This window comes from Moschus berezovskii, chromosome 25 (genome assembly GCF_049115385.1).
Source record: "Moschus berezovskii isolate FMDL1 chromosome 25, NW_MosBer_1.0, whole genome shotgun sequence".
NCBI lineage: Eukaryota > Metazoa > Chordata > Mammalia > Artiodactyla > Moschidae > Moschus > Moschus berezovskii.
Genome location: NC_142484.1, coordinates 49,227,404 through 49,245,997, shown reverse-complemented (window position 1 = coordinate 49,245,997; position 18,594 = coordinate 49,227,404). Strand labels below are relative to the sequence as shown.

The window sequence follows — 18,594 nt, the reverse complement described above, 5'->3', positions numbered from 1 at the left end:
TGGGGTGATGGTTCACAGGGCCAGAAGGGAGCGTGAACTTGTTAGCGAAAATAGTGTTTGTTTGTTTGTTTCTTAAGAAATGGAGACATTTCATAAGGACACTCAAGGTGTTTGTTTAGGGAAATGAGTGGGTAGCCTTTCCATTCTTCAGGGCATCTTCCCAACCCAGGGATTGAACCCAGGTCTCCCGTGTTGCAGGTGGATTCTTCACCAGCTGAGCCACAAGAGAAGCCCAAGAATACTGGAGTGGGTAGCCTATCCCTTCTCCAGAGGATCTTCCCGACCTAGGAATTGAACCGGGGTCTCCTGCATTGGATTCTTTACCAACTGGGCCATCAGGGGAGCTAAGAAAATGACAGTCAGGCCGAAAAGAGCCCCTGAGATTGTGTGGAACGCGGCCAAGAAGACAGGCAGTCCTGGGGGCCAGACTGAGGGATGAAGGGCTCAGAGCTGCTTAAGGAAACAGACCTGATAGGGCTCAGTGATGGACAGGATGCAGGGAGGGAGACAGAGTCGCAGTGGCCCTCAGATCTGTGGCTGGTGTCATGAACCGAGCTAGAGGTCACAGTGTGGACAGGCAGGGGATGGAAGGTCAGCTCTGAAGCTGTGCTGGAGGTGTGAGCCAGACCTCCAAGGGTCCAAGCTCTGGGTTCAGGGAGTCGTGCGGATCTGGAGCTCAGGAGAGAAGGCCAGGCTGGAGGTGAAGACATGGGAGTCGATAGCCCACGGGAGGAAAGAGGAACCAGGGCCTGGGATGGTTCTGGGAGGGGTGCCGAGGAGGTGCCCTGGGAGAGAACCCCAGCTTCTCAGGGACGGGCAAAGGGCAACGCTGCCCCGAGAGACAAGACAGCACCCGCAGGAGGGCGCGGCCCGCAGGGCGGGATGCCAGAGAAGCCAAGCAGCACACACCCCAGAGAGAGAAGTAACTCAGCAACAAGGAGGGCGGAGGGGACCTCAGCAAGACCACGCACTGCAGAGGCGGACTCGCTAAAACGTCACTGGGAAGAGAGCCCTTGGGAAGGGAAGGGCTGAGGATGCAGATGAGAAAGATGGGGAGAAGTGTCCCTATAACCTGGGAGGGGGATCCAGAACACAGGTGGGTCTGGCTTCGGTCAGAAGGGGCTCCTCCATTCACCAAAAGGAGGGGGTTGGTGCTGCTTGGGGACACTGGGCGGGCACAACGGCAAGGGGCTGAGGGCGCTCTCACGGTCGGAGGGTCTCTTTCCTGTTCTGGGATTTCTCCTGTACTCCGGTTATTTCTGATTGAGTGCTGAACACCACATGCGAAAAACCGGAGCGAGGGTCTGAGGCTCCGGATGAAGTGACTTCCTCCAGTGAGGACTGCCTTAATTTTATTTCTGGCTGGCAGGAGACTAGAGACACTGACAATCCCAAACTCCCTTCATTTAACTGGTGCTAAAATGCTTCAAACCAAGGCTCTAGACCCTGTGAGGGCTGGCTGAACTCTGCATTATCCCTCACCCCTCAACAATGGCCTTTCAAGCCTAGGGCGTTGACCAGGGTCCTTCCAACTTGGCCTGTTCAATTTTTTGTCTCTAGTCCTGTGAATCTGGAAAGACCTCTGCTCAGGTTTCAGCCACACTTCTACCAAAACAAGCCAGACTACCATCACCAGAAAAAGAGCTCCATCTTTCACTAACATCAAAAACTTAACAGCTTGGCTACCCACACTATTCTACAAGACTTCCCCAATCCTGCAGAGGCAAAAGGAGCCTAGAGACCTGATTTTCACCTTACAGCCAGCAACTAGTTCTGTGATTCCTGGGCATAACCTCCCAAGATGCCCTTATCCTCACATGTAAAATGCATCTGGATCAGAATCTTTGAACGTCTTCCTGTTCTAGAAGTTTCACAGTCTCTAACATCCCTGCCACCTCCTACACTGAACAATCCCAGAATATACATTCTTCTTCTGTGGATCCATCAGCGCCCAGCCCAGCCACTGATCACAACTTTCCATTCTCAGAAGACCATTAAAATAAATGGACTTAAACTGCCACAAGAGAGCTTCCCTGGTGGCTCAGTGGTAAAGAATCTGTCTGCCAATGCAGGAGATGTGGGTTCGATCCCTGGGTCAGGAAGATAATCCTGGAGAAAGAAATGGCAACCACTCCAGTATTCTTGCCTGGGAAATCCCATGGAAAGAAGAGGCTGGTGGGCTACAATTCACGGGGTCATGAGAGTCAGACACGACACGGCAACTAAACCACTGTCAAACTACAAGAGCACACATTTAGATGTGCAGACAAAGACATTCAGTTTCTAGAACTGTGCCCATTCACGCAGAAGACCCTTATTAACTGCTGCTCTGGCTACTAAGGCATGCAAAGTTGATGAGGACCCAATCAACGCCAAGGCAGAAAGTCAGAGAGAAAAGCCCAACCCCACAGAAGAAGGGAGTCAGTGGAGAGCATCATTGTGCCAAATGGCACGTGACACACAGACACAAAGGAACAAGTCTGAGTCACAGCAAATGGTTTACAGTGTTCTTTTTTGAAAAACAAAGATGCTACGTGCTCAAGGCAGGAAAGTCTCAAATGTTGGCCTCTGGCTTTTTAGCAGCTAACATATCATGCTTTCCTTGGTGGATGAGAAGTCCCAAGACACAAAAACATTCTACTTGTTTTCATGATGGACAAAAAGACCAGTGGCTGAAAATAATGACAAGCTGAAACAAAGCCCCACTTTCACAAGCACAGAGAAGACCCAGTGGAGCTGTTTCATTACACAGAGAACATTCTCCTGCGCAAACCTGGGGGCTCTGGCCCAAGCCCCACACCGCAAAGCCGCTGTGTGCCCCCCGCCCCTGCACTCCCCTGGCAGGCTCCTGGCCGGCTCCTCTTCTCTGCAGGACACTGCTATCTCCCGGGCAGCAATCTCCCCTTCCCTGCAGCACATGGACCCATCGGAAAGCAAAGGCGTGTCTGCCAAACTCTGTGCTGCAACCAACACCGCCAGATGAATTCTTTCCTGGGCTTCTTGATGGTGGAGTAACACAAAGGCTGGAAGCTACTGACCTCTAGGCTGGTTCTTCCTTTTTCCAAGAGGTCCCGCATGCAGTGGAACAGGAGCTGGTGGAAGCTCTGAGTTCCAGCTCTGCTGTTCTCTACCAAAGCTCCCTGAGGTATAAAAAATGGCCTGAGAGCCTCCTATGGTTCAGACATCCCTGGGCATCAAGGGTAGAAAGGTGACTGAGACACATGAGGTGCCAGACACTACAGGGCTAAAATCAGAGAGCCTCAGTTTCCCATCTGCTAAAGGAAGGTGCTGGATCTTGTCATCTTGGAGGGTCCTTCCGATTTTAACACGCTATGGCTTTACAATCTCAGTTACAGCCCTGGTTGGCCACAGGCAGCTGTGGACTGGTGCAGCTGCTCCGGACCTCAGTTCCCACGCCGGCAAAGCAAAGAGGTGAGATCTGCAATATCCCCCATTACCTTATGCAGACACAATGGAAGGTTTCCAGAATCGCCCTGCAAGGAGTCCTTCTGCTGGACGGCTGCCCAGCAATAAGAGTCCACAAAGGAAGCCTGACGCCACGAGAAAGAACTGGGGGAGAAGCAGCTTATCTGGGTACCTAAGAAGGAAGAACAGAGTGTTTCAAGTCAGTGTGAGTGCAGGTGTGTGGACCCTTCCCGTCGCACCCCCCCACCAGCCTCAGGCTTGCAAGTGTTTGCTAAGTCACCAGGCACCGAAACAGAAGCGAGGCCAGCACCGAAACCAAACATCTGAGTCTGCGGTAAAGCTGATTATTGTGAGCTTTCTGGGCAGCACTGGACACGACTGCAGCTTGGGCTCAGCTGGGGAAGAACTCTTGAAAGAAGACACCATCATAAAAAGGAAAAGTGAGGACTTCCCCAGTGGTCCAGTGGATGAGAAGTCTCCTGCCAGTGAAGGGGACACAGGTTCGATCCCTGCTGCAGTAAGATTCCACAGGCCGCGGAGCAGCTAAGCCCAGGTGCCGCCACTACTGAAGCGCATGGAGCCTAGAGCCTGTGCTCCACAGAAGAGAAGCCACCACAGTGCGAGGCCCACACACTGCAACTAGAGACAGCCCACGCGGCCACCATGAGAAAATATTTTAAGAAGGAAAAGTAAGCAGGAAAGGACGCAGAGCCAAACATGCATTAAGGAAATAGGCAGAGTTGGTTTAGTTTAGGGTGAGGATTTGGTGGCGGGGGGGCTCACAGGTGGTGCTAGTGGTGAAGAACCCACCTTCCAAATGCAGATGTAAGAGATGTGGGTTCAATGCCTGGGGCGGAAAGATCCCCCAGAGAAGGGCATGAAACCCACTCCAGTATTCCTGCCTGGAGCATCCCAGGGACAGAGGAGCCTGGCGGGCTACAGTCCATGGGGTTGCAGAGTCGGACACAACTGAAGCCACTTAGTCCGTGGAGGGTGGGGCGTGGGGAAGGAGGAGGACTCAGTACAGAAAACTGAACAGGAAAAGGAGTCCTTTTTACAACAAAGAAACAGGGGACGTTCAGCCTGAGGAAGAGACAGCTGGTGCAACGTTTGGTAACACATCCCTGGACGGAAAATCAAGTTTTCCATCTCCTCTAAGCAAAAAGAAGGCCGAGGCCAGAACTACAGCCCAAGTGATGTATGTTCAGAAGGCAGACGCTACCAAGTGCCAACCCGCAGGCAGGGAGCGGGGCACGGGGTGCGGACTCTCATAACTCGCTGCTCTTCTGTGAGGGGCTCCGGACTTCGTTCTCGCCTCTGCAAGCAGAGGCCCACCTCTCCCCACCAATGCTGCCGTCACTTACTGCCTGGTAGACTTCTCCTGACTCACAGGGGCCACCGTGGAAAACAGGCCAAAGAAGCTTTGGGTGCAGGGCTGACCTGCGTCTCCCCTCCTCGCCGGCAGGCAGAGGCTGGCGCTGAGGCTCCGCGGGCCCAGCAGCGCCCCTCCACCCGCAGGGGCACGGGCACCAGCCCTGGGGGCACAGGCTCCCCCCTGCCGCATGGCTCTGACGGCGCTGCACCTAAACCTGCCGCCATCCACAGCCAGGGACCTCACCACTGACTTACAACTCCTGGGATGTCCAGATGGGACCGACATTACAGTCTGCATTCTGAGAAGAGGACCTGGTCCCCGGCAGTCGCACACTGAGCGCTACCTCTTCCTGTACACGGTGGCCAGCAGGTTGCATTACAGCTTTAGAGACGGGAGAGGGGTGCCCACCCTCTCCCTCCCCACCTTGCAGAGAGCGCAGGACCGCAGGAAGCCACCGGCTGGACGTCCCGGATCCCTCTATGAGGGACACGAACACCTGCCAACGGGCGCCATCCTCTGGGGAGTGAAGAGTTACTCGCTGTCGTGTCTGACTCTGTGACCCCACGGACTGCAGCCCGCAAGGCTCCTCTGTCCAGGGAATGTCCTAGGATACTGGGAGTGGGCTGCGTGCCTGACCCACAGGGAGGCCCTCCTCCAGGGGATCTCCCCGACGCAGGGACTGAACTCGGGTCTCCCGCATTGTGGGAGCCAGCAGGGAAGCCTCTGGGGATGGACTGGCCTTCACACTCGTGGCAGGAGAAGGCAGTGAGGGTGGCCACGCTGGCTGCAGAGCAGATTCCTGGGGTGAAGGGGCTGCAACCCCCTTCTTCATTTGCTCAAAGACATCAAAGAAGGACTTCTAAGCAAGAGCCCTTGGAGATCACTGTGAAAAGTCACACACCATCTGAAAATGTCCTCTAATAGCATAAGTTCTTGCCAACCAGGAATGGCTTACATATAAGCTGGGGGTGGGAAAGACATGTCAAGGTCCCTTCCAACTCTAACCCCGTTAAACCTGAGTTCTTACATTCTATCAACAAGAGAGCGGTCAGAACAGCACAGGCTCCAGGCTAACCTCGTCTTGCTCCTGCATCAGTATTCCTTTGTCAAATGCTTCCAACGAGGTCCCAGACACCAAGGCTTACATAAATCTGCAGATACGATAAGACAGACAGGCCCTGGGTTAAAAATGGTTTCGGGCACTTTGCTTGCTTGGCAGTATCTGTTCAAACACATTCTCGTGAAAATGGACCACGCTGCTAGGATTTCATGGAAACCTGTCTGGTCCAGAAGTTCCTGTAGGTACAGTCCTCATGGTGCATGGAGCCAACATGTAGTAATCTTCTTTCCAAAGGAAAATGCTGAGGGTTGTCCTGGGACCTCAGGGGCCTCCCCCAGGGCAGTGGTGGAAAGTGCTGGAGCATAACTAACTAAGCTTTTCACACCAAACCTTTTGCAAGCTTTAGCAGAAAAGAGCAAGAAAGGAAACTGAGTCTAGAGATGGAGCTGGGGACGTGCTGAGCTCACAGTTATGTTCTCACAGTCGGAAGCATGTTGCTATTTAGTCGCTCAGTCACATCTGCCTCTTCTGTGACCCCAAGGACTGTAGCCCACGGGGCTCCCTCCTCCACGGTGGGAAATGGAGTATCTCCAGCCGAACAAGGATGTGACAGCCATCAGTGATTTCAAGCCTCCAAACCTGAACCAGGGCTCCCAAAAGGGACCACGACGCCTGCGCTCCAGCAGACGCGGCCACCTCACTGCAGAGCTGGGCGGGGAGGAGCGCGAGGGGAGAGGGACGAGAAATTTAAAAAAAGAACAAGACTGGCCCCAGATAGCTGAGGGGCATATGAAAGGAATGAATTCAGTGAGCCCAGAAGCTTGCATCTTCTCAGACACGGAAGAATGCTAAATCCCTTAACTTGATATCTGGTTTTCCTCACTACTTAACAATAATCTTTGATGTTTAGATTGCCTGCTCCCCTGGTTGCAAACCTGTATATAGCCTGACCTCCTCTCCTGCCTCCTCGGAGCAATTTTCTCAGAGCTACTGAGATGCTGCTTCCTGGAATAAAATAACTCTCTACAGACTGTGACTAATTCAGTCGACAATGGGATTTACAAGGCAAGAATACTAGAGTGGGTTGCCATTTCCTTCTCCAGCGGATCTTCCCAATCCAAGGATTAAACCTGTGTCTCCTGCACTGACAGGTGGATTCTTTACCACTGAGCCACCAGTGGTAAGTAAGCCTCGTAAGTACTGTTGTTCAGTCTCTAACTCCTGTCTGACTCTTTGTGGCCCCATGGACTATAGCACGCCAGGATCTTCTGTCCTCCACTGTCTCCCAGAGTTTGCTCACATTCATGTCCATTGAGTCAGTGATGCCATCCAACCATCTCATCCTCTGCTGCCCCTTGCTCTTTTTGCCTTCAATCCTTCCCGCTCATAAGTACAAGTATGTTCAAATGTTCTTCCCCTGGAATGGAAGATCAGAAGAAAAAGACTACTGATACTCACAGGACACCATGCCATCTTTAAATCATCACCTCATTTAAACCTCACAGCCAAATGGGGAAAGGGAATAGAGAGACCTTATCTTCACTTTATCCTGGAGGAAACTGAAGCCCAAAGTAGTTCAGCAATCCCCCACCCAATGAAGTCTGTGAAGTCAATGGGGGTGCCAGAACTTGAATCTGTACTCAACTCTTAGGCTCTTAAAATGCTCCTATCTAGACCATTCCCTGGACTTCCCTGGTAGCTCAGCTGGTAAAGAAGCCGCCTGCAATGTGGGAGACCCCGGTTCAATCCCTGGGTTAGGAAGATCCCCTGGAGAAAGGCATGGCAACCCACTCCCGTATTCTTGCCTGGAGAATCCTCATGGACAGAGAAGTCTGGGGGGCTATGGTCCATGGAGTCACACAGAGTCAGACATGACTGAGTGACAGGGCACAGCAGAGACCAGTCCCTCCAGGGAGGCTGAGCTAGAGGCAGTCCTGGGAGCCAGGCCTCCGGGAGAGCGGGGTGGGGTTGGGGGAGAGGCAGGTTTGAACACGCGGATTCTCCAGCTGACCAGAGAAGGCAGAGCTTCTTCCTAGGAATGGTCAGGGTCAAATCCAGGGAAAGGAACAAATCGAGCCCCAGGTATTGGATATTCCCAGGCCTGAAACAGGAAACAAAGGAAATCAAGAACCAGACAGGGAAAAGAGCCAAACTGGGGGTGAAAGGCAGGAGAAAGGGAGGGGCAAAGCCAGAGGGCACGGGAACCTGTCTGAGCAGGGCTGTGCAGTCCTACGCCTTCACTCAGGGCCGTCCGCCCGGCCTAAAGTCACCGTGCTGGGATGCTCAACTGTTGCCATGGGGCTCGGATGCTCGGGCGGGACCATCCTATTCATCTTCAAATGAAACTCCACATCTTCTGTCTTATTTACTCTTCACACTAACACTGGGGGATGATCATTTTGTAAGGGAAGAAATATCAAATCAGTATGTTGTGCACCAGGAACTAACAGTGTTGCAGATCAATTATACTTCAAAAACACACACAACAAAGAAACAAACTCATACAGAAAAAGGGGTCAGACCTGCGGTTCCAGGAGTCGGGGGTGGGGGACAGCGGATTGGATGGAGGCAGTCAAATGCACAAACTTCCAACTATGAGGGTCAGGGCCATAACCAGCAACCTACACACACACTTAACACTGCTGCGTGTCATACATGAAAGCAGTGGAGAGAGCAAATCCCGAGAGTTCCTATCACAAGGAAAAATTTCTTTTATTTTGCATCTTTATGAGACCATCGATGTTCATTAAATTTACTGATAATCATTTCACTGAGTCATTTCATGATATATGTAAGTTAAATCATTACACCGTACACCTTTAACTTATACAGTACTATCCGTCCATTATAACTCAATAAAACTGGACAAAATAATACTTTTGGGAGGTGAACAAGTCTTTTATGTATTTTCCTAGCAGTCTTCCAGTTAAGACAGCTTCTGGTCTCTCTCTGCTCCACCTTTTCAAACTGCTGCCAGATCATCTGCCCTCGAGCTCAGTTCTCATCCTGACACTCCTTCAGCTCAGTGTTTTTCACTGGTTCCCAACCACCCAGAGGACAAATCCAAACTGATGCTTCAATCCAGCCCAGTACTGCTGTGGCACGCGCAGGCCCCATCTGTGCTCCTAAATCTGTGCCTTTCATCACACCATTCCCTCTGCCCAGGGGCCCTCCCTCTAGTTCTTGTTAAAGTCAGTGCCCCTCCGCATCCATTGTTCAAAGACCAGCTCACCCTCTCCATAAAGCTTTGTCCCCACTGAGCTCCCGGAGCCCTTTAAAGCCATCAGAAACATGCAGATAATCACCTTCAACCAGGCTGTATAAACACGCATGCTGTCCCCTCTAGTAACATCTCACCTCTTGGCTGGCAGGGTGAACAGTCACACACACAGAACACCCACATGGACACACACTCTCTCTTTCCTCCCTCCCTCTCTCTCAGCTTCATACAGCACCCCGTATGAATAAACAACACCTATCTGGGTGCTTCTGTCATTGTTGTTTAGTCGCTAAATCATGTCTGGCTCTTTTGCTACCCCATGAACTTGCAGCACGCCAGGCTCCTCTGTCCATGGGATTTCCCAGGCAAGAATACTGGAGTGGGTTGCCATTTCCTTATCCAGGGGATCTCCCTGGCACAGGGACTGAACCCACATCTCCTGCATTGGCGGGTGGAGTCTTTCCCACTGAGCCACCAGCGAGGGCCCAAGATGTTCCCACATACTATGATAAACAGTATCTCAATTAATGGTAAGAGACTCTCACAGCTGAGGAAACAGAGTCCCTGACCGACAGTGACCCTCCAGCCTGGGTCCTATGCTCTGCCCGCCTCTCTTTGCCGCGTGTTGGCTGAATGAAGACACTCTGATTTCTAGGGGGTAGCTTCGTGAGATCTGCACTGCCTTTCACAACTGTGCGGAAATCAAGAAATGCGTGTCCAGTTCACACCAGGAACACCACCACCATGTCCGTCCGGCTGAGAGTGCACACAGACCTGTGGGCTTTCCATCTGAGTCTGGCCAGAGAGGGTGAAAGGTCACAGGCAGGAAACACGCACTCCCGGGACCCCGTGGCGTCAGGTTCAGCATCTGCTAACAAGAGACCCGCATCACACCATCCCCCGCCCACGTTCCAGATCACTGACTGGAGCCCAGGGCGCAGCTCACGCCTTCTCCCTGAGGCAGCCCAGCCAAGGTCTGTTTCTGAGCTGCAGACTCAGTCACTGCGCAACCAGAGGGCTCCCCAGCCCGAGGGGAGCCAGGACGGGAGCAGGGAGGCTGGCCAGCCCGCGCAGCTTCTCTGTAGGACCATCGCCAGCGAGTGCCAGGCCAGTGCAGGTCGCTCCGTGCCTGGTCCACCCACCTCAGAGGTGGGACTTCACTGTCCCTCTTTTTCTCGATAGGCTTTCTTTCCATTCTTCTTATTGCTAGCATCTGAAGGGCTGTGAGTCCTGGACAAGCCCTCAGCACCTTCTGACAAAGACACGTCCATCCTCCCTCCCCAGGTGCCGTGTGGGAATTCCTCTGTGCTGCTTCCCCATTTAAAAGCTACATTCAACTGAGGGTGACTCAAGAACTGGGCTTCCTGAAAAGTCGATGAAACTCACCAAAACCACAGGGTTAGCTAACTGCCTGGGAGGACTTCAGAGGAACTTGCCAATGGAAGAGACTCTAGGCTGGTCATCAGCACAGTGAAGAGACGGAGGGGCAGCAAAAGGCAAGGAAGGGAACCCTTCCCGTGCTGAGGACTGTGACCCTATTTTAAGGATCAGGAAAGCTGGGCCCTGAGATCTCACGAGTGGTGGGTTTTAGAGCTGGCATATCAGCGGGGTTTCCATCTTGATCTTCCAAACACAAGAAAGAAGAGGCAAAAAGCACGGGTTACTGAAGAAACTTGAGTCAGAGAATGTCAAACCAGAGGCAGGGAGACGAGTGACTTTCTTTGAAGAAAACGTAAGTCCTGGGTTTGCTGTGCTGGGAAGCAGAAAAGGAAAACAGACTCTAATGATATCAGCTACACTCATTACTATTGATATAGTGCTTTAAAATTTGCAAAGTATTTTAATTTTGAAAAACAAAAAAAAACAGTTCTAATTGACTTTAATGTAAATTATATACACAGACATCAATCACACACACACACACACACACACACACACACGAGTCCAGGTAGGTCATAAGACAACCTGTGAAGCACTGACTGGACTTGAAAGTTCTTGCTATATTTTAAGGTTGCCCAAAAAAGGAAACAATTCTATTATAAACTCTCAGGTTCAATGAGAATAACCACATAGAAAGGGACCCTGGTCGTGTGGTAGAGAAAGAGATGGGCAGTGGTCAGCACTGAAAAATAAACACGAAATAGTAACAAGCACTCCTAAGAATGAAACAGGTCTGAATCTGTCTCAGTACCTTTGACACCAACATAAGACCAAAGGAAGTCTGCCCCAGAGGATCCTTTCTTGCCAAATACTCAAGAGATCCAACCATGATAACAGAAAGTAAAATTCCAAGAATCTCAGGATTCAGTTCAGTTCAGTTCAGTCGCTCAGTTGTGTCCGACTCTGCGACCCCATGAATCACAGCACACCAGGCCTCCCTGTCCACCACCAACACCCGGAGTTCACTCAGACTCATGTCCAGAGAGTTGGTGATGCCATCCAGCCATCTCATTCTCTGTCATCACCTTCTCCTCCCGCCCCCAACCTTTCCCAGCATCAGAGTCTTTTCCAGTGAGTCAACTCGTCACATGAGGTGGCCAAAGTATTGCAAGTTCACCTTTAGCATCAGTCCCTCCAATGAACACCCAGGATTGATCTCCTTTAGAATGGACTGGTTGGATCTCCTTGCAGTCCAAGGGACTCTCAAGAGTCTTCTCCAGCACCACACTTCTCTCTAAAAAAGAACCAAATTCCTCCCCTTTAACCTCTCCAGCCGACTTCACCCCAAACCCACCTCTAGCTTCAAACACAAGCAAATAAATGAATTCTACAAGTGCCACATGGGCCATTTCTGCCTTCACTTTGCTTTGTAGGAAATGACCCTACAGCACAGGAATTTTAAAATAGTGTGAAAATGTAAGTACTCTCTTGTAATCCAAACTAGAAGAAGAGAAATACTGAATTGGAATGACAGTTTCATTTTCCTTTAAACCGAACTGATTCATCAGTTCTCTTTTCTTTCCACAACTAAGCCTGGCTTTTAAAGAGAACCCAACCAGAGCTAACATCTGCTCCTTAAGATTGTTGCTGTTGTTGTTTAGTCACTAAGGTGTGTCTGACTCTTTCGTGACCCCGTGGACTGTACCTGCCAGGCTCCTCTGTCCATGGAATTCTCCGGGCAAGACGACTGGTGTGGGTAGCCATTCCCTTTTCCAGGGAATCTTCCCAACCCAGGGATCGAACCCACATCTCCTGCACTGAAGGTGGATTCTTTACCACTGAGCCACCTGGGAAGCCCCTTAACATAATCAAATGTTATTTTCTAAATGAGTCTAGCTATTTCACTACCCATCCCAAGGAATAAACTGCATGGCATTTGTGCATTGATAGTTTTCTGCTTCTGGGTCTACCAAATTAGACAGAGGCCCGTCAGTGTACAACGCTCTCCTAACAGAGGGGATTAACAGCCTGGACCACATGGTCCAGGATTTGTGACTACAGAGTGGACAGCCAAGGAACCATACCATTAAGTTGGCGCGCCTCCAGTGAAAACTGCAGGACTCCTTTAACTCAGTCAAGAATAATGCTGTGAACAAGATAATATTAAACAGTCTGCTAAGTGCAGGAGCAGAAGCGAGACGAAGTCAGACAGAGACTGCAACCTGAAGGACCCGTGAGGCCAGCATTACACCCACAAGAACAGACTAGACAAATAAGCAGTGGTTTGAGGGGCTGCTTTCCTGTGGTGGAGAACCAAGTCCCTAGGCACACCCAGAACGCCTAGACCACACAAAAGAAGAACTTGTGTCATTCCAGTGTAAAACCTGACGACTGTTCAGTGAATAAAATTTCAATGACGTGTGTACCGGTGGAAAAAGATACAAGAACTAATGTTCTAGTTCACTTCAGTTCAGTCGCTCAGTCGTGTCCAACCCTGCGACGCCATGAACCGCAGCTCACCAGGCCTCCCTGTCCATCACCAACTCTCGGAGTTTACCCAAACCCATGTCCATTGAGTTGGTGATGCCACCCAACCATCTCATCCTCTGTCGTCCCCTTCTCCTCCTGCCCTCAATCTTTCCCAATATCAGGGTCTTTTCCAATGAGTCAGCTCTTCGCATCAGGTGGCCAAAGCATTGGAGTTTCAGCTTCAGCATCAGTCCTTCCAATGAACACCCAGGACTGATCTCCTTTAGGATGGACTGGTTGGATCTGCTTGCAGCCCAAGGGACTCTCAAGAGTCTTCTCCAACACCACAGTTCAAAAGCATCAATTCTTTGGCACTCAGCTTTCCTTATAGTCCAATTCTCACATCCATCCATGACCACTGGAAAAACCATAGCCTTGAGGAGACTAGTAAATGTTCTAGTAAAGATGCAAAAGAAAAGTACTTAATGTATTTAAGTATTATTTTTTAATTTTTATCATCTGAGATTAACTAGCTCAAATATACAGAAAATGACAGAAAATAATATAAGAGATACCTAGAAGTTTAAAGCAATACTGATATTTCTCTTTGTTTACCTCATTTCTTTCTTTTTTTTTTTTTAAGATTGTTCATATTGTGGACCATTTTTAAAGACTTTATTGAACTTATAATGCTGCTTTTTTATTTTTTGCTGTGAGGCATGTGAGATTTTGGTTCTCCGACCGGAGATCAAACCCTCCCCTCCTGCATTGGAAGGGGAAAAGTCTTAACTAGTGGACCACCAGGAAAGTACCTACTTCATATCATTTTTTAGAAATTGAACATTTTATTTTGAATTTTTTCAGATACACAGGTTACACGAATATTACAATGACATTCAGCTATAAAAAAACAAGGAGATCCTGCCATTTGTGTCATCACGGAGGGGCCCTATGGGCATTCGGTTAAGTGAAATCAATTAGAGAAAGACAAACATGTCTTATCTAATAAAACGAAACTCACCTGAGACAGAAAACAGATTGGCAGTTGACGGAGGCCAGGCAAGGGGAATGAGGAAAATGGGCTAAGGTGGTCAAAAGGTAAAAACATCCAGGTATACGTTCTGGGAAGTAATATAGAATACAGTGACTACAGGCAACCACACAATATTGTATATTTGAAAGATAAGCAAGTAGACTTTTAAAATCCTCATCATGAGAAATAAATAACTATGTAAGATGATGATATTAACAAAATTTACCGTCATGATCATTTTGCAATACGTACATACATCAATTCATTATGCTGCATACCTGAAACCTATACGATGTTGTATGTCAATTACAGCTCAGTAAAACTGGGGGAAAAAAGACATATAAAATACAGTATCACCATAAAAACCTTACTGAAATATCACATTGTCAACATTCTGCTACAGGCCCTCCGTTTATCTATATGTGTAATACATACATTTTTTCCCCTGAACCTCTTGAGTAAGTTGCTGAGATTATGACCCTTTCCTCTGAATAGTTTGTATCTTCACAGACAAGATATTCTCTTACATTGTGTGCATCCGTGTGTGCTAAGGTGCTTCAGTCATGTTTGACTCTTCACATCCCTATGGACTGTGGAGCCCGCCAGGCTCCTCTGTCCATGGGATTCTCTAGGAAAAGAATACTGGAGTGGGCTGCCATGCCCTCCTCCAGGGGATCTTCCCCACCCAGGGATGGAACCAGCGTCTCTTACATCTCCTGCACTCGCAGGCAGGTTCTTTGCCACCAGCTCCACGTGGAACATTACCCAGTGCAAGTACCAAATGGAAACACACCAACAGAAAAGCCGCACACAGCACTGCTGTGTAAGTTCAGGCCACCTGAGCTGGCCTCTGTGGGAATCTTCCCTCCACTCAGGACCCAACCCTGCACCAGACACTGTGCATTTAGACGCCACATCTCCCCAGTCACTTCATCCTGGTTCCATAGCCCTCCTCTGTCGATGAAGACCCTAACGTGTGTGAAAAGCTCAGGCCCCCCGTTCTGTGCGACACGCCTTAATGTGTTTGTTCGCAGGGATCCCAGGAAACGGTTGTGGGCCCTCCACAGGACACTCCTGGAGATACATATGACAGCTTCCCCATGACAGGTGATGTCACCTATGATAGTCACTTGGTCAAGGTGCCATTCCCCAGGGCTCTGCTGTAAAAGTGCCTTTTTCCTGAGAAATAAGTGATTTATGGGGGATGCTCCTAGACTGTATAAGTATTCTGTTCCCCAAATAACTTCTACTTGTTGTGAATCAAATACTTCCACTGTGACTGCAACATGAAGGTTTTCCAACTTGATCCTTCCCTCTAATTTATTAGTGGCATTTTACTATAAAAAGGAGCTTCCCCTTTCCCCTCCCTCATGTTTTAAGCACCAACATAATCAATATAGACTCATGTAGTCTTGTTTTTCAATATTTTATAATCCGTTACTTTTATTTCTTTTGAGGCTTAAATTGTTCCAAACTAGCTCCTGTACCTAATGTGCTTCCCGGGGTTTTGAGCACTTCTGTACTCCCTGGCACAAGCTGTTCTGGGCTTACCTTGTGCTTTGCCTGCCCCAGCCCTGCAATTGGCCGTTTCTCCAAGGAGCCCTCCATTCCTTTCAGTAGGTGATAAAATTTTAAACCAAGATTTGGATGCCTGCTGTGCTCATTGTTTCTGGGGTATCATAGCTCCCAAGTCCTTACAACAGACCTAGCTAAGAAACAGACTTGTGAGTGTGTGTGTAAGAGAGAGTTTGTGCTGAGATTTTTAATTCTGATCCAACATCACTAGGCCCTTCCTTGCTTTCCTCTATCCCATATTTGTATCTGCTTCCTTTCATTTAGACCCTTAGCCCCCAATACATCAACATAGTTACTCATTTGCTCAATCCTGATAATTCACAGACAATAACTTCAGAATTTTTAAAGCAACAGCATCTGATTTTCACTTTGGATTCTATGTCAAAATTGGCCGTTCGGGGTTAAGAACCAAAGTAGAGACAAGACAGGGATCTAATGCAATAGTCCAGGTGACAGAGTGTGAACAGACATCTGCCTGAAGTCCCTCCCACCACCTCTAGGTCCTAGCTTGGTCCAAGCCAAAGGATTTGCTTCCATGAAATGATCAATACAAAATGTAGATGACGGTAAAAAGGGAAATCAATGCAAACATCTCTGCTATAAGACAACTTGGATATTAAAAAAAAAGTGTTCTGCAAAATCACTGAAATAACAGAGCTAATAAAACATACAGGATTGAGGCACGTCACTCAAATTGTTTGCAGATTTTATACCTACAGCAGTAACCAAACAGCAACAATCCTGATAAAAACACATTCACTAGTGTGATAAAGGGGTGTATAAGGAAGGCTGCTGAGTTATGCACCCAAGTACAAAATCAAAAGACCACACAGAACCACCCGAGAACACTTCTAAAACATAGGGCACGTGACCAAATGGAGCCAAGGGGAGCGAGGGGTGAGCGGGCACCGTGTGTGCCATACTCCTCTGAAGCTTCCTGCATCCCAGTCTTCTTCCTTGGTGGCACAAATCATTCACGTGCTGGAGAAACGGCATATGAACGAATGCGACTCCCATACTTTGCTGGTATTCCCTGTGTCTGACCCCATATAAGCTACTTCCCATCACAGAATCACCGAGAGGAACAAATGTCATTTACTAAACAGGATGATGAGACAGGAATTAGATGCTCTCACTCAACTGAAGAAAAGAATCTGGTTATCATCTAGTGTCGTTTGTCAGATGAGGGAAAAGTTCAGAGCGGTTAGACAACTTCCAGAGGCAGAGTGAACACCTGTGTCGGCTCCAGGGAACGGCCTTCCTCTTTCCCCAGCGAGATGACAACCTGAGAAGCAGTGATCACGGAAGAGACGGCAGATGCGGGCGGAGTGAAGAAGGACCGGCGCTGTGGGACGCAAGGCCAACCAGTAACACAGCAAGAGCAGGAGAAGGGCCCACCTCAGTCTCCCCAGCAGCCGGGTCCTGAGCTCCAGGCCCACATGCCCAAGGAAAGTGTCATCGAAAAGCTCAGCACCGGACTTGCTGGCGGCACAGCTGACAGGAATCCACCTGCAATGCAGGGGACACGGGTTCGATCCAAGGTCTGGGAAGACTCCACAAGCTGCGGAGCAACTAAGCCCGTGCGCCACAACTACTGAGCCCGTGTTCTGTGACAAGAGGAGACACCACCACAAGAAGCCCACACTGCAGCCAAGAGCGGCCCCCGCTTGCTGCACCTAGAAAGCCACAGGCAGCGACAGAGACCCAGTCAGTGCGACCGAAAATAAGTGTTTTAAAAAAGGCCACAGGGCCAAGAGGAGCAATGGCTGGTACGTGAAGACCTAACACAAAGCACCTAAAGTACTTCGTGTGGAGTCCGATTTGTGGCAGAAAGATTGTTGGCAGGGCAAAGGGGGCCAGCCGAGAGGAAGTTCCCCACTAGCGATGGAGGCTGGGCCCACGGAGGGAAGAAAGGGCCAGATCAGACAAACTGCATCACCAGGAACATCACAGTAGGAAGGACATGTGAGAGCCAGGCATGGATCCCTGCATCAGCCCCAGCTGGGTCCCACCTCCTCCACGGGCAACGTGGGCTCGGTTTCTGCCTTGTGAGAGGGCAGTGGGGATACCAGACACCGTGCCAAAATGAACCGGATAAATGGATACTGCCCCCAAAGCGGGGGAAGGGGCCTTAAGAAAACACATTTAAGGAACAGCTCATTTAAGGCCCGTCAGTTCAGTTCAGTTTAGTCGCTCAGTCGTGTCCGACTCTCCGCGACCCCATGAATCACAGCACGCCAGGCCTCCCTGTCCATCACCAACTCCCGGAGTTCAAGGGGCAAGTTAATAGATCCTTCTAAGTATAAAAAGGGCTAGAAGAAAATTATTGTACAACTGGTCCTCTCTGACACAGAGGCCAAAACTGTGTGAACACGGAAGTCCACTTCGGTGTGGAGAAGGGATTTTAGTCTAAAGGGAAGAAATCAGGTTCTAAACTATTTCCTGAATATGGCTTTAAGGTCCCATTATAGCCAACACTCATTAGGTTTTCTCCTTTACTTGCTAGCAAATTACGGAACCTCTCTGAACCTAATTTTTCTCATCTGCAAAACCTCACAGAATTCCTATAAGGATTAAATGAAATGTATGCCACAGTGCAAGCAGACAGTAAGAACACAATAAATGGTGGCTGTTTTTATTTCTATGTACTAGGCACCACGGTAAGCACTGGAAAGACAAAGATGTATGGGTCATTTATATGTCATATCCTGTCTTATTTTCTTCAGTACCTTTATAATGACTTGAATTTCACGGCCCTGACTGGTTTCCTTCTCTTATCTTCTGTAAATCTCAGAGCACATGCATTGTGGAAGCAGGCCTTGGAGAGCTGCGATCTGAGATTTAATGGGGTCATGGCTTGAAACTAGCCTCAACTTTGTTAAGTCCTTTGGTATCGCCCCTCCCTCAAAGACACCTCTTAAAAGCGGGATTTTATAGTTTCTGCAACAAAGCACGGAGAAGGCAATGGCAAGCCACTCCAGTACTCTTGCCTAGAAAATCCCATGGATGGAGGAGCCTGGTGGGCTTCCGTCTATGGGGTCACACAGAGTCGGACA

At 49.4% G+C, this 18,594-nt stretch overlaps 2 protein-coding genes across 5 annotated transcripts in view; one reads left to right on the top strand and one right to left on the bottom strand.

The window, feature by feature from the left end:
- The window catches only part of LOC148773929 (ferroxidase HEPHL1-like), a 237,862-nt gene that overhangs the window by 169,226 nt on the left and 50,042 nt on the right, over positions 1-18,594 (top strand). The window lies entirely within an intron of this gene.
- PANX1 (pannexin 1) overlaps positions 1-18,594 on the bottom strand; it is a 51,152-nt gene that overhangs the window by 16,379 nt on the left and 16,179 nt on the right. For all 4 annotated transcript variants that reach the window (XR_016036339.1, XR_016036340.1, XM_088832181.1 and 1 more), the window contains exon 2: positions 3,459-3,598. Coding sequence is in view for 2 of the 4 variants with exons in the window: in XM_088832181.1 (XP_088688307.1) it covers positions 3,459-3,598 (140 nt within the window). In the remaining 2 variants the exon portion in view is untranslated. The remainder of the gene's footprint in view (positions 1-3,458; positions 3,599-18,594) is intronic.